General features: G+C 51.9%; 5 protein-coding genes across 5 annotated transcripts; 2 read left to right on the top strand and 3 right to left on the bottom strand.

Annotated features, from left to right (window-relative positions):
* Positions 1–852: 852 nt before the first annotated feature.
* MRS44_014862 (uncharacterized protein) lies at positions 853–3,376 on the bottom strand (the record flags this gene model as incomplete). The annotated part of the gene is made up of 8 exons (XM_065618577.1): positions 853–1,407; positions 1,458–1,772; positions 1,820–2,043; positions 2,236–2,453; positions 2,506–3,023; positions 3,076–3,084; positions 3,138–3,315; positions 3,366–3,376. 8 exons carry the CDS (start codon positions 3,374–3,376, stop codon positions 853–855), a joined length of 2,028 nt encoding a protein of 675 aa, XP_065474649.1.
* A 10-nt stretch (positions 3,377–3,386) lies between these two features.
* On the bottom strand, positions 3,387–7,321 carry MRS44_014863 (uncharacterized protein; the record flags this gene model as incomplete). Its single annotated transcript, XM_046277243.2, has 6 exons — positions 3,387–4,638; positions 4,694–4,890; positions 4,952–5,105; positions 5,669–5,914; positions 5,975–6,064; positions 6,117–7,321. 6 exons carry the CDS (start codon positions 7,319–7,321, stop codon positions 3,387–3,389), a joined length of 3,144 nt encoding a protein of 1,047 aa, XP_046127956.2.
* Positions 7,322–7,958: 637 nt separating this feature from the next.
* MRS44_014864 (uncharacterized protein) lies at positions 7,959–8,730 on the top strand (the record flags this gene model as incomplete). The annotated part of the gene is made up of 2 exons (XM_046277244.2): positions 7,959–8,116; positions 8,169–8,730. 2 exons carry the CDS (start codon positions 7,959–7,961, stop codon positions 8,728–8,730), a joined length of 720 nt encoding a protein of 239 aa, XP_046127957.2.
* Positions 8,731–9,000: 270 nt separating this feature from the next.
* Positions 9,001–10,988, bottom strand: MRS44_014865 (uncharacterized protein; the record flags this gene model as incomplete). Its single annotated transcript, XM_046284273.2, has 4 exons — positions 9,001–9,216; positions 9,263–10,197; positions 10,243–10,268; positions 10,318–10,988. 4 exons carry the CDS (start codon positions 10,986–10,988, stop codon positions 9,001–9,003), a joined length of 1,848 nt encoding a protein of 615 aa, XP_046127958.2.
* Positions 10,989–11,732: 744 nt separating this feature from the next.
* MRS44_014866 (uncharacterized protein) lies at positions 11,733–13,876 on the top strand (the record flags this gene model as incomplete). The annotated part of the gene is made up of 2 exons (XM_065618578.1): positions 11,733–13,470; positions 13,575–13,876. 2 exons carry the CDS (start codon positions 11,733–11,735, stop codon positions 13,874–13,876), a joined length of 2,040 nt encoding a protein of 679 aa, XP_065474650.1.
* Between the last annotated feature and the right edge of the window lie 153 nt (positions 13,877–14,029).

Consider the following 14,029-nt stretch of genomic DNA (forward strand, 5'->3'; position numbering starts at 1 on the left):
AACGGATGCCTTCTATTTCTTCAGGATCATCGTAAGACTGCGAATCGACGCGTAGAATGGTAGGGATAGAGGCAGACGGAGCACGTAGGACAAGGAAGAGAGAAGTCAAGATGAGACACGAAGGCTGGAGCTTGCTGAGATCAGTCAGACGAGCTTTGTCATCCGACGAAGCTGAAGGGAGACGCAGAAGATGAGACGCGCTCTAAAAGATGCGCCTTCCTCGCCGTAGATCACTCGCGACGCCGTTCAGCACTTCCTTGAGAATGAGAACGCCCAAACGAATCGCTGTAGGTGAAGTCGTAGGACTCGAGATGAGGCAGGTGCGACGGCGGCGATTGCGTTGCTCCCCTTGTCACATGGCCCAAGCTCCCCGTTTCGGGTGAGGTACGTACAATGACGCCAAAGCCGCTGCATGCGGGGTCTTAGGCCTGGATGATTTGCATAAAACAGGGTGCATAAACCGGGAACTTAAGGCTATCACCAGGGCACAAGCAAGGCACAGTCAAGGTGTCATGTCTATTCAAGAGTCGCAATAGTCGACATCACGAACCATATATTTAAAGACAATTAAAACAATCAATACATTTTGCCTACGCGATTAGTCTGTTTTCCGCTGGATGATTTCTGACTAGCTGCAATACATGAGTTTGCCGTCAAGAACGTTGTTACGAATTGTAAGACAATCTTCAGTCGCAGTGGTTAGTTGCAAGCCCAGTCAAAAGCATCGCCCGGTCCCGTGTTATCCTCCGGTCCAGTCTGATATACTCCAGACTTCTCCTATTGTCTGGCCAAAACCTTACGTGGTGTCAGAAGTGTGCCATCTCCAGCAACGGCTGTTAGTCTTGTCCTCATCTAGGCACCGGGAGGTGGGGGTGGAGGCTGGTCACTGGGAGGAGGAGGGGGAGCATCGCCCGAAGGAGGTGGTGGGGGAGGCGCCGCTCCGGCGTACTGCTGGATGAAGGCGTTGATATCTCCCAGGCCAGGGGGAGCACCCGGAGGAGGTGGAGGAGCGCCGCCAGGAGCAGCGGCAAGACCAGGAGGAGCGCCCATTCCAGGAGCGGCTCCATAGCTGCCGTAACCAGGATATCCAGCATACCCACCCTGAGTTCCGGGAGCCTGTTGCTGCCATGGTGCGGCGGCACCGGAAGATCCGCCGTAACCTTGGCCGTAGTAGCTGTCGCCGCCGTTGCTGCCGCTGTGATGATCCTGATTGCGACCGCCGCGGTCTCTCCAGGGAGCCGATGAACCTCCCTCGTTGTTAGAATCATGGTTGCGAGAACGCCAAGGCGCAGGTCCTCCAGTAGGGCCACGCTGCCAGGGCTTCGCGTCTCCGTTGCTGCCAGGGCCGGCCTCGATGCGCGCAGGAGGTCCGTTGGAAGAACCTCCGCCAAGCTCTTGCATGAGTTGCTGTGCAGAGTCAGTATTTGAGCCGTGTTTAGCACACCGGGAATTCTTACCTCCATCTCACGATCAACAGCATCCCCACCGCCGATGCGACCAGCGGTACGGCCGCCCATATCGTTATTACGCCAGCTAGCACCGCGCTGGCGGTCGGGACAATCACGAGCCATGTGGCCTGCGTTACCACAGACACGGCAGATGATGCTAGCAGTGTAGTTCTGTCGCTCAGGGCAGTCGTACTTGCGGTGGCCAATCTTGCCACAGTTCTGGCAAGCCTGGTTCTCGTCATCTCGGAGGGTACCGTTGAGTGCGGCGAGTTCTCGCAGCTGGTTGCGCTTGAGCTCATTCTGGCCTTCAGGGATAGAAGCAGCCTGGGAATGTTAGTACAAGCAACTGTGTAGCTGGACAGTCAACTTACAGTCTCAATAATATTGTGAATGAGCTTCTTGGCCTTGTTGACCTTTTCTTCGGTATCGGCCATGATGAGACAGTGCAGATCTTCCTCCTGGTTGCTGGCGTGAGCGGCATCAGACCGGCCCTTGCCCTCCTTGACGGAGCCCTTGCCACGGATAGCAATCTTGGCACCTGAATCTGCCTCCATCTTCTTCAGAGTATTACCTCGGGGTCCGATAAGTAAACCAACTTGAGTGGGAGAGAGCTAGTGTCAGTGTGCAGTTCGCAAAGATTAGATGAACGAGTGAAGGGTTAGTCCGATTGATGAAGGACCAGGCCTCTCAAAGACACCCAAAGGTGTCATGGTGAGTCTGATCAAACTCCAAAGGGGAAACAGGGATAAGACATTGGTAAGTAGGGTTAAAGGGTTAGCAATCATACTGAAGTTAATCTCCGGGTAATCGTTGACAGGAACGTAGACCTTCTCTTGCGTCTTGGTCGGTCTACGGTAATCCTGTGGTGGGTGATAGTTAGGGATGGTCTTCATGGCCTTCTCGATCAGCTTGTGGCGTTCGTCCTCGAGCCGCTTGCGGTAGCGGTATTCTCGCGTGTTGATACGTCGACCGTGGTTGTCGTACTGGGGTGGAGGCGAAGGCGATCTGTGCAACGTCAGTAATGAACAGGGGGAATGAAGCATGAATGCAAACATACCGGTCGCCATCTGCTGGGACGACATCGTCGATGCGCAGCTTCTGGGAGATTTCTTCGATGCGCAGATGGAGGGTGTAGGCTTCGAGCTGCTCGCTCGTCATGTTGGACAAGATGGCAGTGGGCAGTCCCATGAGGCCTGCGGCCTTGTTCTCAGAGGCATCACCCCATCTGTTTCGCTTCTTGCGTCGTCGAGGCCCATCGGCTTCGCTTCGTGGCTCGGGGTCGCGTCCGCGCTTCAAGTCATGGTCGCCATCGACAAACCCATCGGGGCCATCCTCTTCTGCAAAGCGGCGCTTGCCAAGAGGGATGTTGTTAGATCCGGTGATCCCCTGATTTCTCCACGACATCCTGCCGAACTTTTCGCGACCAAAATCGATACGCTTGGGGTAAAATGAAGAAAAAGGGTCCAGTTGGTGATGCTGGACTTTTGTTTGCAGTGACGGGGGCAGAAGTGGCTGCTGTTTGATGGTTTGAAATGAATCTGGGGCGACTTCGGGGTCGGCGAAATGTGGAGCCGGCTTTACCAGTGCACGACACGTGATGTGGAACAGACTGCTTGGCCAGTTAGACCTGAGTGCACTGGATTCACGCGTAAGCGTGAATAATGCTCTGTAATGCTGTTAACGCGAAACCTGGGTGTTGAAATTGTCTTTGCGCAGGAAAGCCTGCAAAGGTCTGAGCTGTGTCGTCGTGGCGTGGGATTCTGATGCACAAGCTGCCGAGATCCCTTTGTTCTGTTGGGCAGCAACCTCGGCACCGTCTTCGGCGGTGCGCAGGAGGAAGTCTCGAGATTTCTCTCCGTATAAAAGACTTTGTATGCTTATACTTCATGTTAGTTATTAAGTATGGGGATTTCCTACTAAGAGCCCATTCTGAGATCGCTAAAGTCGATATCTGAAGCCAACTGCTTGCCAGTCCGTGATGTCTTCAGAGTCGTCACCAACGTCATCTCTCGAAACGCCGCCAGATCCTGCACTGCCTAAAATCCCTTCCTCCCGCGTTCTCTTTGCGTTGAGCCGACCAAGATAAACTCTCAGGGCTGCAGCACAGATGATAGCCAAACTATAACAGACCATGATGGCCTTGAAGGCAGTCTCGAAGAGCGGATCTTCAGATTCGCGAAAGAAATGCGGCCCTGCCGTGTTCCCGATACAGTAGGCGATAAAGAGCATTACTGTAATGATCGTTTTCTTCGTGACGCCACGGTAGTTGGACTGGACTAGGGCCATGTTCAGAGGCATCGCTGCAGAGCCGCTTGATAGGAGAAAGTAGGCAAAGAGATGCACACTGTGAGGTAAATGGCTCCTGTTGTAGATGAGGGCGCTTCCAAAGACACATGGCAGAATAACGCCGATGATCAGGATGCAGTTCCAGGTTCGAAAATGGCCGGCGAGATAACCGCTTCCAGAGATGATGCCAGCCGACAAAAGAGAATAAGGGATGTTAATGAGCGTGGACTGCAGATTGGTGAACCCGAACGATTCCACAACAATGTTGGCGAAGCTTTGGGAGCCGCCGTTGGGGATTTGGGTGAGCAACTGGATTCCGACAATGAACCAAGTCTTGGGATCAGCCAAACATTCGTGAAATTGATCCTGTTTCCAGTACGTGTTCTCGGTTGTCCCAGTCCCGGCAGATGCTACTCGTTGGGCAGCGACTTGCCTCTCTTTCGGTGTGAGGAACTTGGCCTCTGAGATGTTGTCTGGGAGGAGGATGAACATGGGAATCGCCCAGAGAAAGGTTGCACCGCCCAAGATGATGTACATCCATCTCCAAGGTCGAATAGCGGTGTTATCAATATGTCCAACCCCAAAAGCGAGAAGACTCGCGGCCAAGCCACCGACAGAGTTCCCTGCGAACCAAATCCCCACGCGGGTTGGCATCTCATCGCGAGTGTACCAGGTTGAGGTGAGAAACATGAAGCCCGGTGTGATGGTGGCCTCTGCAACTCCGAGCAAGAATCGCACCGTTAAGAGTCCCCCAAAGCTGTTACATGCAGCAGTAAGGGTGACAATGGACCCCCAGAATAGGGTGTTGGCAGAGAGATACTTTCCAGCAGGAAGACGCGTCACGAGCATATTGGTAGGATACGTCCACTGGAGGTATCCCATGTAAAACACGCTCCCGACCCAGCTGTACTGCTGTCCCTCGAGCTTCTGTCACACAGCTTATCAGCGACGGCACGCACGAGATGTGGAACTGAGGGCGTACGTTGTCCTCACGAAGTCCAAAAACCGCAGCACTAGAGAGAATGATCTTGTCCATAAAACTGAGCATATAGGTTATGAACAAGAGAGGAATAATGGTTCTGTCAATTTTCTGGAGAACTCTTTGCGCTGCTTCTGTGTCAAGGGCGGCTTCCTGTCGCAAAAACGCTTGGTTTGGCTGCTGAGGTTCCCCATGACGGGCGAGCAGGGGTTGTGTTGAATCATTATCACAGCCATACAAGTCTTCTGACACCGAGGGGTGGTTGAGAAGAGATGAGCGGATTTCCTCGTTTGAGGACGCTGGGAATTCTGCCTGACCCATCGTCATCGTCATCGTCATCGTCATCGCCTGGATTGGTGGGAGTGGAGGGAGAAGACATGGATGGGTGGATACTTAACGTTAGTAGGTTTGGTGCGTATAATGACAGTGTGGGTAAGCACGTGAGCACTGTACATATATCGCTGTGTAACTCGACTGTCTAGAGCCGGCAATTAGAAAAGCCTTCTCAAGGCGATATGATGCTACAGGTAATCTATACTTGAAGATGAATATATAAAATTAGGGAGGCCTGATACTGAATAGACTCTAACGATTAGCAAATAGATAAAGAGGTACTAGAATATTAGTTTCAAGGTTCTCTAGTAATCGGTGATAATTAACAGACTGAGACTCTGAATCAAAACTAGAGATAAGAACGCCTTTGCTCGACAACAGAGAGCATATTGCTACTCTCACTCTTCAGTCACCGGTAGACAAACAAATAAGGACTCAATTGTATATTGATGTTGCCCAGGTACCCCAAGAATAAACAGCCCAACGCCTTAACTAGTCCAAGAGTAATCAGGCGTCCTTCCCAAAGGCGGGACTATTCAGGCTTTGAAAATAATGTCGGGAATTTTAACGAAAACAGAATCCGACGCCTTTAATTTTCCCTGTGGGTTCTGTTCATGCACACATGCCCATAGCGGCCATGGCGATGCTGGCAAGGTGATGTGACGTGCTGGAGGCGTTTTCTTCAACGCCATCATTGCCGCCTCGTGCCTCCATGGCGGCAATGGCACCAAAGAGAAGTGCCATGAGAAATGTGGTGATAGTCAACACCATAGGTCCGAAGATGGTGAAGCCATCGATCAGTGTGGGGGAGCTCTGCGCTAGAGCTATGGCAAAGTGTATTGCCAGAAGGATCACCAAGAAGAGATAGCTAAGCATCATTGTCAGTAACGGTGCTTCTTGGCTTAAGAAGTTTCACGGAGAGACTGACAGTTGCCGACGATGGTCTCTATGGCGGGGGATGTGGTGAATCTGTAGGGTGAGATATGCGGCAAAGCATATTATCCAGACCGTATAGTCTCTGCGTAAAGTATTAGCCCAGAGTTTTGGTTCAGATATTTGGAGAAGCTCACGAAATCCACGCCCACGATGGAACGCCATCGATGGTGCGGAGGGGGATAACTGCAGCGGCGGTACCTGAAGCAGTGACACCACTTGCGATTCTGAGAGCGCGTGTAGGTGCCCATGCTATAGCTATCACAGGGGCGGTATGGAGAAAGGCTAGCAGTGTAAGTGCCAACTTCCAATGGGGCTGTGTTCGGTATCCGACGTTGACAGATGGTGAGTTCCTGGCATCCGAAACAACAGATCGGTAGGGTGATAGAATCTGGTCGAGAACAGGCTTAAGTCGACGATGGTGTTGGACAGTGAGGATCGCCAGAGCCAAAAGTGACGACCGCAGGGAGTCGGTAGAGCCGATTATAGAGTTGGGGTTTGGACAAGTTGGAATCAACAAGGCCAAAGAGATGAAGGGGGGGCAGCTTTTCTCAAAGTCGATCTTCGAGATGGTCTCCAAGACACTCTTCCCACCGCGCGCCGGCTTGGCCGGCACATAAAGGAGCTGCAAGGAGCCAAGAATGATGTTGAAGAGGCCAAAGAGGAGGGTAAAGCAATTGACGACCAGGCCAGAGCCAAGTCGCTTGAGCCAGTGAACGGCACTCTCCTCGGGAGGGGTTGGTTCAGGGGGAGAAGCCAGGCGTCGAAGGGACCTGTTGTTCTGGCCGACCGCTGTAACCAAATAGATACCAGCCCCGTCAACTACCTTGCTGCCAGATAGAATGAAAGGGCCCTTGCTGTCAGTTCGCTTCGGGCCCTCGCCTTCAAGGGGCTCGTTCAAGGCTTTGTACACGTCGTTGCTCGGGGCTTTCCTCACTAGATCGGACTCTCCTGTCAAAGCAGATTCGTCACAAGCGATCCCTGAGCCATCGATCAAAATTCCATCAGCTGGAACCACATCACCTGGCTCGAGGAGAAGCAAGTCACCGATCAGAATATCGTGGACAGAGACCACACAAGTCTTCTCTGAGCGCCGGACCTTGAAGAGTTTGGAGGTGTTCTTGGGTATCCTCAGACGGGGTGTGGTGAGAAACGAAGGTTCTGAGCTCGCTTTCGGCCTGCTTGCGTTGAACATGCTACGCCTGTTTGCACCTCCGACGGCAAGTTGCCCTTCAACTATGCCTGGGCATGCATCTCGCGAGTGCCACTTGGAAGTCGTTCGGTTATTTGCAGTGACAATGTTGCATGGAAGTGTTAGAACCGGCTCGGTAGCGTCACCCATAGGGGCGTTACAGGGAGAGGCTACTTTAGCAAAGGAGAGTCTTTCCTTTCGGTAGGTTTCCAAGTCCTTCCTCAAAACCTCTAAGGGCTTGGAAGACCTGAATGTTTTTGAGATTGATGAGTTTGCTGAGATGGCCGGGACTGAAAGCGAAGGGAGTATTTTCAAGTTCGAAGGCATCGTCGGGGTTTGGCCCCAAGGGTCGAGCCTCGTGTCTCGTAGGCCCCTCCATGGCGACAGTCCTCGCGAATTCGTACCTTGTCAAATAACAAGCAGGTAGTTGTTCGATTAGATCTGGTATGTTTCCTTCGCTGATCAGATGGAAGCTCTTCAAAGAATTATCAGGAACCTACCTGCGGTTATGGATCGAAGCCGACAAGCTTTGTCTGCGAGAGGAGTAGCGAAGCAGGAGTAGTCCATTATCTTGGTCACTTTCAAGTCCCCATATTCCCATTCTGTGGCAGCGCAAAGAAGTAATGAATTCTATTCGTCAGTTGCAGCTAAAGTTGGTCGGAGGCCTCAGCCTGATTTGAGAATGAGGCGGACCTCGTTTCAACCCCCGCTCCTCATTACTTCTACCAGGGAAAACACCAACAGACTTCATCCAGTCTCGGAAGTCAAGAAAGGGCTTCTATGCGTCATGGCGTTTGCAGCTCAGCAACGAAGTCAAAGCAAGGAATCGGATTCTATCTTCAATGAAACAAAAGACCAGCCGCCCGAAGAGGACAGAATGAATGACACGAAGGCCTACTGTGTGATAATGCGCAACAACCTGAGTGGGAAAGCGGTGCCAATCTGGTAGGTCCCAAGCCCATTTGACCATCAGTCTCTAACTCCGTGACGCTATCAGCACCGAAAGCCCTCAAAATACACCGATACACCACGAGGAGATGTCCAATCCAACCGAAGAACGAATCGGAACCAGCATCCTTCCGAGATTAAGAGAGAAACTCGGCCATACTCGATGTCCAGATCCTGAAGGAGGAATCGAGCAGCACGACTCGCACCCACATCATCACAAAGACAAGAACTCTTTCGGGGAACATAGGCAAAGGAACTCGCCGAGTGGGCTGTTCGTGCTGCTCGAACTAATATTGTGGTTGTTCTCGACAGCATCGTGTTGGATGATGGAGCGACTCGCTCGACCAGGGGTGGACCCTCCAGCAATGATGTTTTTGGCTGCGATTTGGTCCTACGCTGCTACTACTGGAACGCTCTACTTCATCTACTCTGGCATCCCATTCATCGATATTGGTATTGTTTGCAGCGGGGTTCTCGGGATGGTTTGTGGCTGGATTATACAGTGGACTCTTGAGGAGATTCTTTTCCGTCTTCTCCCAGGGTTCATTCTATCCGGTTTGGTTCTGTCCGGTGTCGCCGCCTCTGTTGTCAAAGACCCGACGCTTGAGTAGTCACATGGTGAAGATGATATCAGTGGGGTGAACATATCTCGCATTCGATCTTGGTGATGTCGAGTTTATCGGAGGGTTCTAGAACTGCACAATCGGGCTAGATAAGTTCAACTGGCTGCATGGGGACCCTGTTAATAGCTTTTATTCGACAATTCAATATCAAGTTTGATGACTTTCTAGAATATAAACAGTGGCTATCCAGTGGGAGTCAAGGTTTAATATGCGAATGCAGTCGACACTCAAAACTAAGCTCCCCCTTGCGGCTACGAATCAGTCTCTTGGTCGGAGAACCTCACGATTGGGAGAAACGCGCCCCATGCCATGTTCCTCGCCAGTTCCCGTCGAAGCTACCACTCCATCTGTTGTTGAGTCAGGCGTGTGGCCATTCTTGCGGATCCCCAGCTCTGCTGCCTCATGTTCCTTGCTCAAGTGTTGTGCCCTGATGAAGAAGCCGAGCAACAAGCCCACGCCTGAGAATGCCGTGTACTAGCCTTGTTAGCTAGTCCACATAGAATTCATTTAAAACGCTTACCATGATCCACATCTTATCCAAGGAGTAGAAGAAGGCCCTCCTGACGATCAGTTGCTGCTCAGGAGTTAGTGTCTTGACGATTTCGACGCTTGCGGACGCAGTTGCTCCATCGAAAAACCGGGCAAGTTGGGGCCCTAAGCCATCCACAAGAGCCTGCTTCTTGCCCTTCATCTCGTTCTGAAAGAGAACGCCACCAATAACCACAGAAATGGCTGTGGCGATGGTTCTGACAAAGCTCATAGCCGTGGTAACAGCTGCGACGTCCTTGTGCGGGACGACGGTCTGGACTGCAAGCAAGGGGCCTTCAAAGTTCATTCCCACACCAATTCCGCTGACTATTTGGAATGGGATCAACTTTGACCAGTTGAGATCGAGGTCCAAGCCAATCATCAAGCCAATGCCTAGCGTCATAATGACCAGGCCAATATGAACAGCCGGGAGGTACTTCCCTGAAAGTTGGATATATGCGCCGGTCGCCGCAGCTGTGACGGTTATTGAAAGGATAAAGGGGAGAAGGTAAAGACCTGATCGGAGAGGACTGGCTAGAAGGACTGCCTGGAAATAGAGTGGTAGATAGTAAGCGACGCCCATAAATACGAACGCGTGGAAGAAAGTGACAGCATATGCTGCAGCCGATGACCAAGTTTTGAAGAGATGTACCGGTATCACGGGATACTCAGCCAGTTTCCACTCGTTGAGGATGAAGAGGCCGGCGGTGATGATGCCAAAGAGGATCAAACAGACGACTGGCGCCGAGTTCCAAGGTTCGTAGACGCCACCGAGGTAGAGACCTAGGAGGAGCATTAAAGTGCCTCCGATTATTAGGAAACTGCCTGGCCAGTCGATCGCCTTCAGACCTGCCCAGACAGGAGTGTTGGGAGAGGGCAACTTAAGCGTGAGGATAAGGAGGACAAAGACGGCAGCGGTAATCGGCACTATGGGCGATTAGTGACTACTCTAAATATCAAGGATGTACTTACAGTTGATCCAAAAGCACCATCTCCAACTAAAGCAGAGTTAGCTTCCAGAAGAGCCACTCAGACAGGCTCACTCACCTCACTCTGTCCGTAAAAGCACCGCCCAGTACGGGGCCTACTCCAGAGGCCACTGCCCATACAATAGAAGTCAAGCCATAGTACAAGCCCCTATCCCTCTGTGAAAACATGTCGCTGATGCAAATATTCACCATAGTCTGCATGCCCGCAGCCCCAAGCCCCTGGATGGCCCTCCCTGCAATGAAGGCAGCCAAGTCGTCGACCAGGGCACAAATGAGGCTTCCCCCAAAGAAGATGACGTTTGCAATTAACAAAATCGGCTTTCTCCCCCAGATGTCTGAGATCTTTCCCCACGACGGCGTTGAAGCGGTATGGGCCAGAACAAAAGAGGTGCCGATCCAGGTGTAGCCTGAGTCAGAGGCAAAATGAGAGGCGATAGTAGGGAGAGCGGTTGACACGATTGTCACTTCGAGAGCGGCGAGGAAGACACAGGCACAGAGAGATGTCATGACTGTAGCAATCTGTGCCAAAGATTTCCTCGATTTTGTGGCTGATGACCCAGGTTCATCGTTGGAGGTGGAGGGAGGAGCCTCACCGACGGTCTCAGGGGGTTGACTTTGATGATAGTTCCGATCCTGGATGCTGGATTCATTTTGTTGCTTCAAGTTGCTTTGAGGCCCTCCGGCTTGGGTAGATGGAGCTTCCAGTTGTTCGACGCTCGTTTGCGACATGTTGCTTGGTCAATGGCAAGTGAAGGACGTGAAGGCAGTCGTGATGGAAGTCTCCCAAGGAGAGAGGAGAGATTGCTACTATATACAAATAGAAAAGAGCGTGGTGAGCTTATATCACTTGATATTTAAAGTGCCAGCCAACTATTCGCCGGTTCGTTTATCGAGACCCTGAACCTTGTCAAGGAGATGGCGTGTGGACCCTGAATGCGATCGGATCGAGGGCTTGGCAACGGCAGAACCTGGGGGTTCACGGCACGGTCGGAAGCACATTTATGTTGAATTAGAAACTGACCTGGGCATCGGCTTCCCCCATGATTTCTCCAGATCGTGTTTTCCTCCCCTTTCATGCCGTTTTGGATTGAAGGTGTCGACGTGCCCCGGGAGACCCATGACTAAGCTTCACAAGTGAACTTCCCGCCCCCATCACGGACACCTTCTCCTTTGCAACCTCAACACCACTGCATGAACCCATCAAATCGTTCAGTTGGGTCTTCATTCGTATTTCCATCATCGCTTCAGTTCTCATCCTTCGTGGCGTCACGAGAATCACCAGAATGATCTACTTTGCAGGGATCAGGATGCATCAGGTGCTGCCTTCAGTGCTGTCAGCACAAAATGCCTGGTGCAGTGCCTCGTCACAACTCAGCCTCTCAATAAAAGCCTTGGCTTGAACCACGCCTCCCAAACTGACTGCCTGCATCCTCCTCCTGCATCGCAAATTCCAAAGGAGAGTCTGTCTCGAAAATGCGACTTCTGAATGCGCACAAATGCCGACTTGAGCTCTTCAACGGTGCCGAAACCGACATCCCCCCATATGCCATCTTGTCTCACACCTGGGGTGATGACGAGATCTCCTTCCAGGACATTACGCAGCTGTCGCTCGACGACTTGAGCTATCGAGCCTCATTCTACAAAGTCAAGGAAGGCTGCGACCAGGCCCGGCGCGATGGCTTTGATTACATTTGGATCGATACTTGCTGCATCGACAAGACCAGCAGCGCTGAGTTGTCCGAGGCCATCAACTCCATGTTCAAGTGGTACCAGCAGTCCGCCTTATGTTACGTCTATCTAAGCGACTTTGACTCCGGATTTTCGTATCTACCCACGGCTCAGCAAAAGAACCGGGAAATCGATCTGCCTCCAGACGACACTGAATTCTTTAGCAGTCGTTGGTTCACTCGAGGATGGACCTTACAAGAGCTGATCGCGCCACGGAGTGTCGACTTCTTTGACCAGAACTGGATCAGATTTGGGACAAGAGATGGCGATTTACTCGATCGCGTCTGCCAGCGAACTGGAGTCTGGCCTCAGTTGTTTTCCGAACCACGATGTGCTTGTCCTGGAGGAGACCCGGCTCCGCCCGTCCGCGACGGCAATTGCATGGAGTGTCACAAACCCGACTGTCTGCCCCAGATTCTCGACACCTTTGCCGTCTCAGTCAAGATGAGCTGGGCAGCCAGCCGTGTCACAACCCGTAAAGAAGACGCTGCATACTGCCTACTGGGGTTGTTCAGCATCAATATGCCGATGCTCTACGGAGAAGGAGACAAGGCATTTCTACGACTCCAAGAAGCGATAGTGAGACAATCGAAGGACCAGTCCATTCTCTTATGGAAAGCTGGGCCAAGCCGAATTCCCCAGGAGCGAGCCCCAGGTTGCTTAGCTCCCCTCTGCGAAACCTTCAAGGATCCCGAGCGCATCGTTGGACGTAGAGTCTTTAGCAACGTGGATCGACGGTACGAAGCTGACTTTCTCGGAAACATGGCCCCCATGGAGATTACAGACACGGTCCTTCGCACAAACCTCTGGATATGTCCTTGTACCGTCAGTGCCTACGATCCTCATGTTGAGAGCGATGTCCACCGGAAGCTTTGGCTAGGCATTCTTGATCTCGCCTACGATGACGATTACCTCGCCCGGCCTGCCATCTTACTTGAGCACATGGGTGCTGTTGATTTCTACCGAAGAGTCTACCACCAGCTGATAATTACTGTCAATCCCCGAGAAAACGACACCTCTCTTCAACTTTCCTTAGACCAAGACGTCGAGGGCCGTTCGTTAACACACACCTTGACTGACAAGTCAACCATTGTCATAGCGCGATCTCTTGGCCAAGCTTTCAAGAAAGATGTTGGCATTCTCTTACAACAGAGCCCCATCAACGCAGTGAGAACAAACCCTTCCGTTGAAGGGGGACCCGCAACCGGGCCAGTGTACTTTGTCGTCACAGCCCGTGAGATGCAATATAGAATGGACAGTGGCGGAAGTCATCCCCCATTTAGCAGATACACATCACGCGCGACTCAGATCCCATCCCCTTGGAACTTCAAGAAGTGCGATCATGCGGGTGTCGACCGATACTTTGGCGGTATTCACTTTGTTAACTTTACCATCCATACCCGACGAGTGTTACGCACCCACTCATGGCCAGATCCAGCCATTCAGGTCGTCCAAAAGCGCGGATACGTTGCCATCATCTGGGGTATACAGAGGAGGCTAAAGCTTGGGGAAAAGAGGAGCATCCATGGCAGCTCTGGTGCCGAGTCTTCAACATGCACAATTTCATCGAATGTGCACGAACTTCAGATGAAGACTTGCGGCCGTCTCAGCTGTATCTGGAACAGGAAGCTCTCAGCCCTGGCGAGATTCAACGAAGGATGGGGAAGCAGCGCAGACGGCTCTGTTACTCGGGCTACCAGGCGCACTGGATCCGGCAGAAGACGGGACCCAAGTCCTTGTTTCCTACGTCTTGCGAAGAAGAATGGTCGGAAGACTCTATGCCCAACATTCTGGATGATGACGATATCAGCATACGGTTGTCGGCGAGGGTGGCCATGACTGAGGCGCTAGGCCGGACATTGTTTGAGCTCAAGGTCAACATCGAGTAGTCTACAAGACATGATGGCTGGAACTTCAATTTCATTGGCAATCTGAAAAGAGGTCATGAGGAGAGGCTCTGCCATGATGATTATCGGGTTCCTATACATCTCTAACTACACTATCAAGGGACTTGTTACACATCGTCCATAATTCGGAGAGCA

Source organism: Fusarium solani (assembly GCF_023522795.1).
Source record: "Fusarium solani strain SB1 chromosome Unknown bctg00000010, whole genome shotgun sequence".
Lineage (NCBI taxonomy): Eukaryota > Fungi > Ascomycota > Sordariomycetes > Hypocreales > Nectriaceae > Fusarium > Fusarium solani.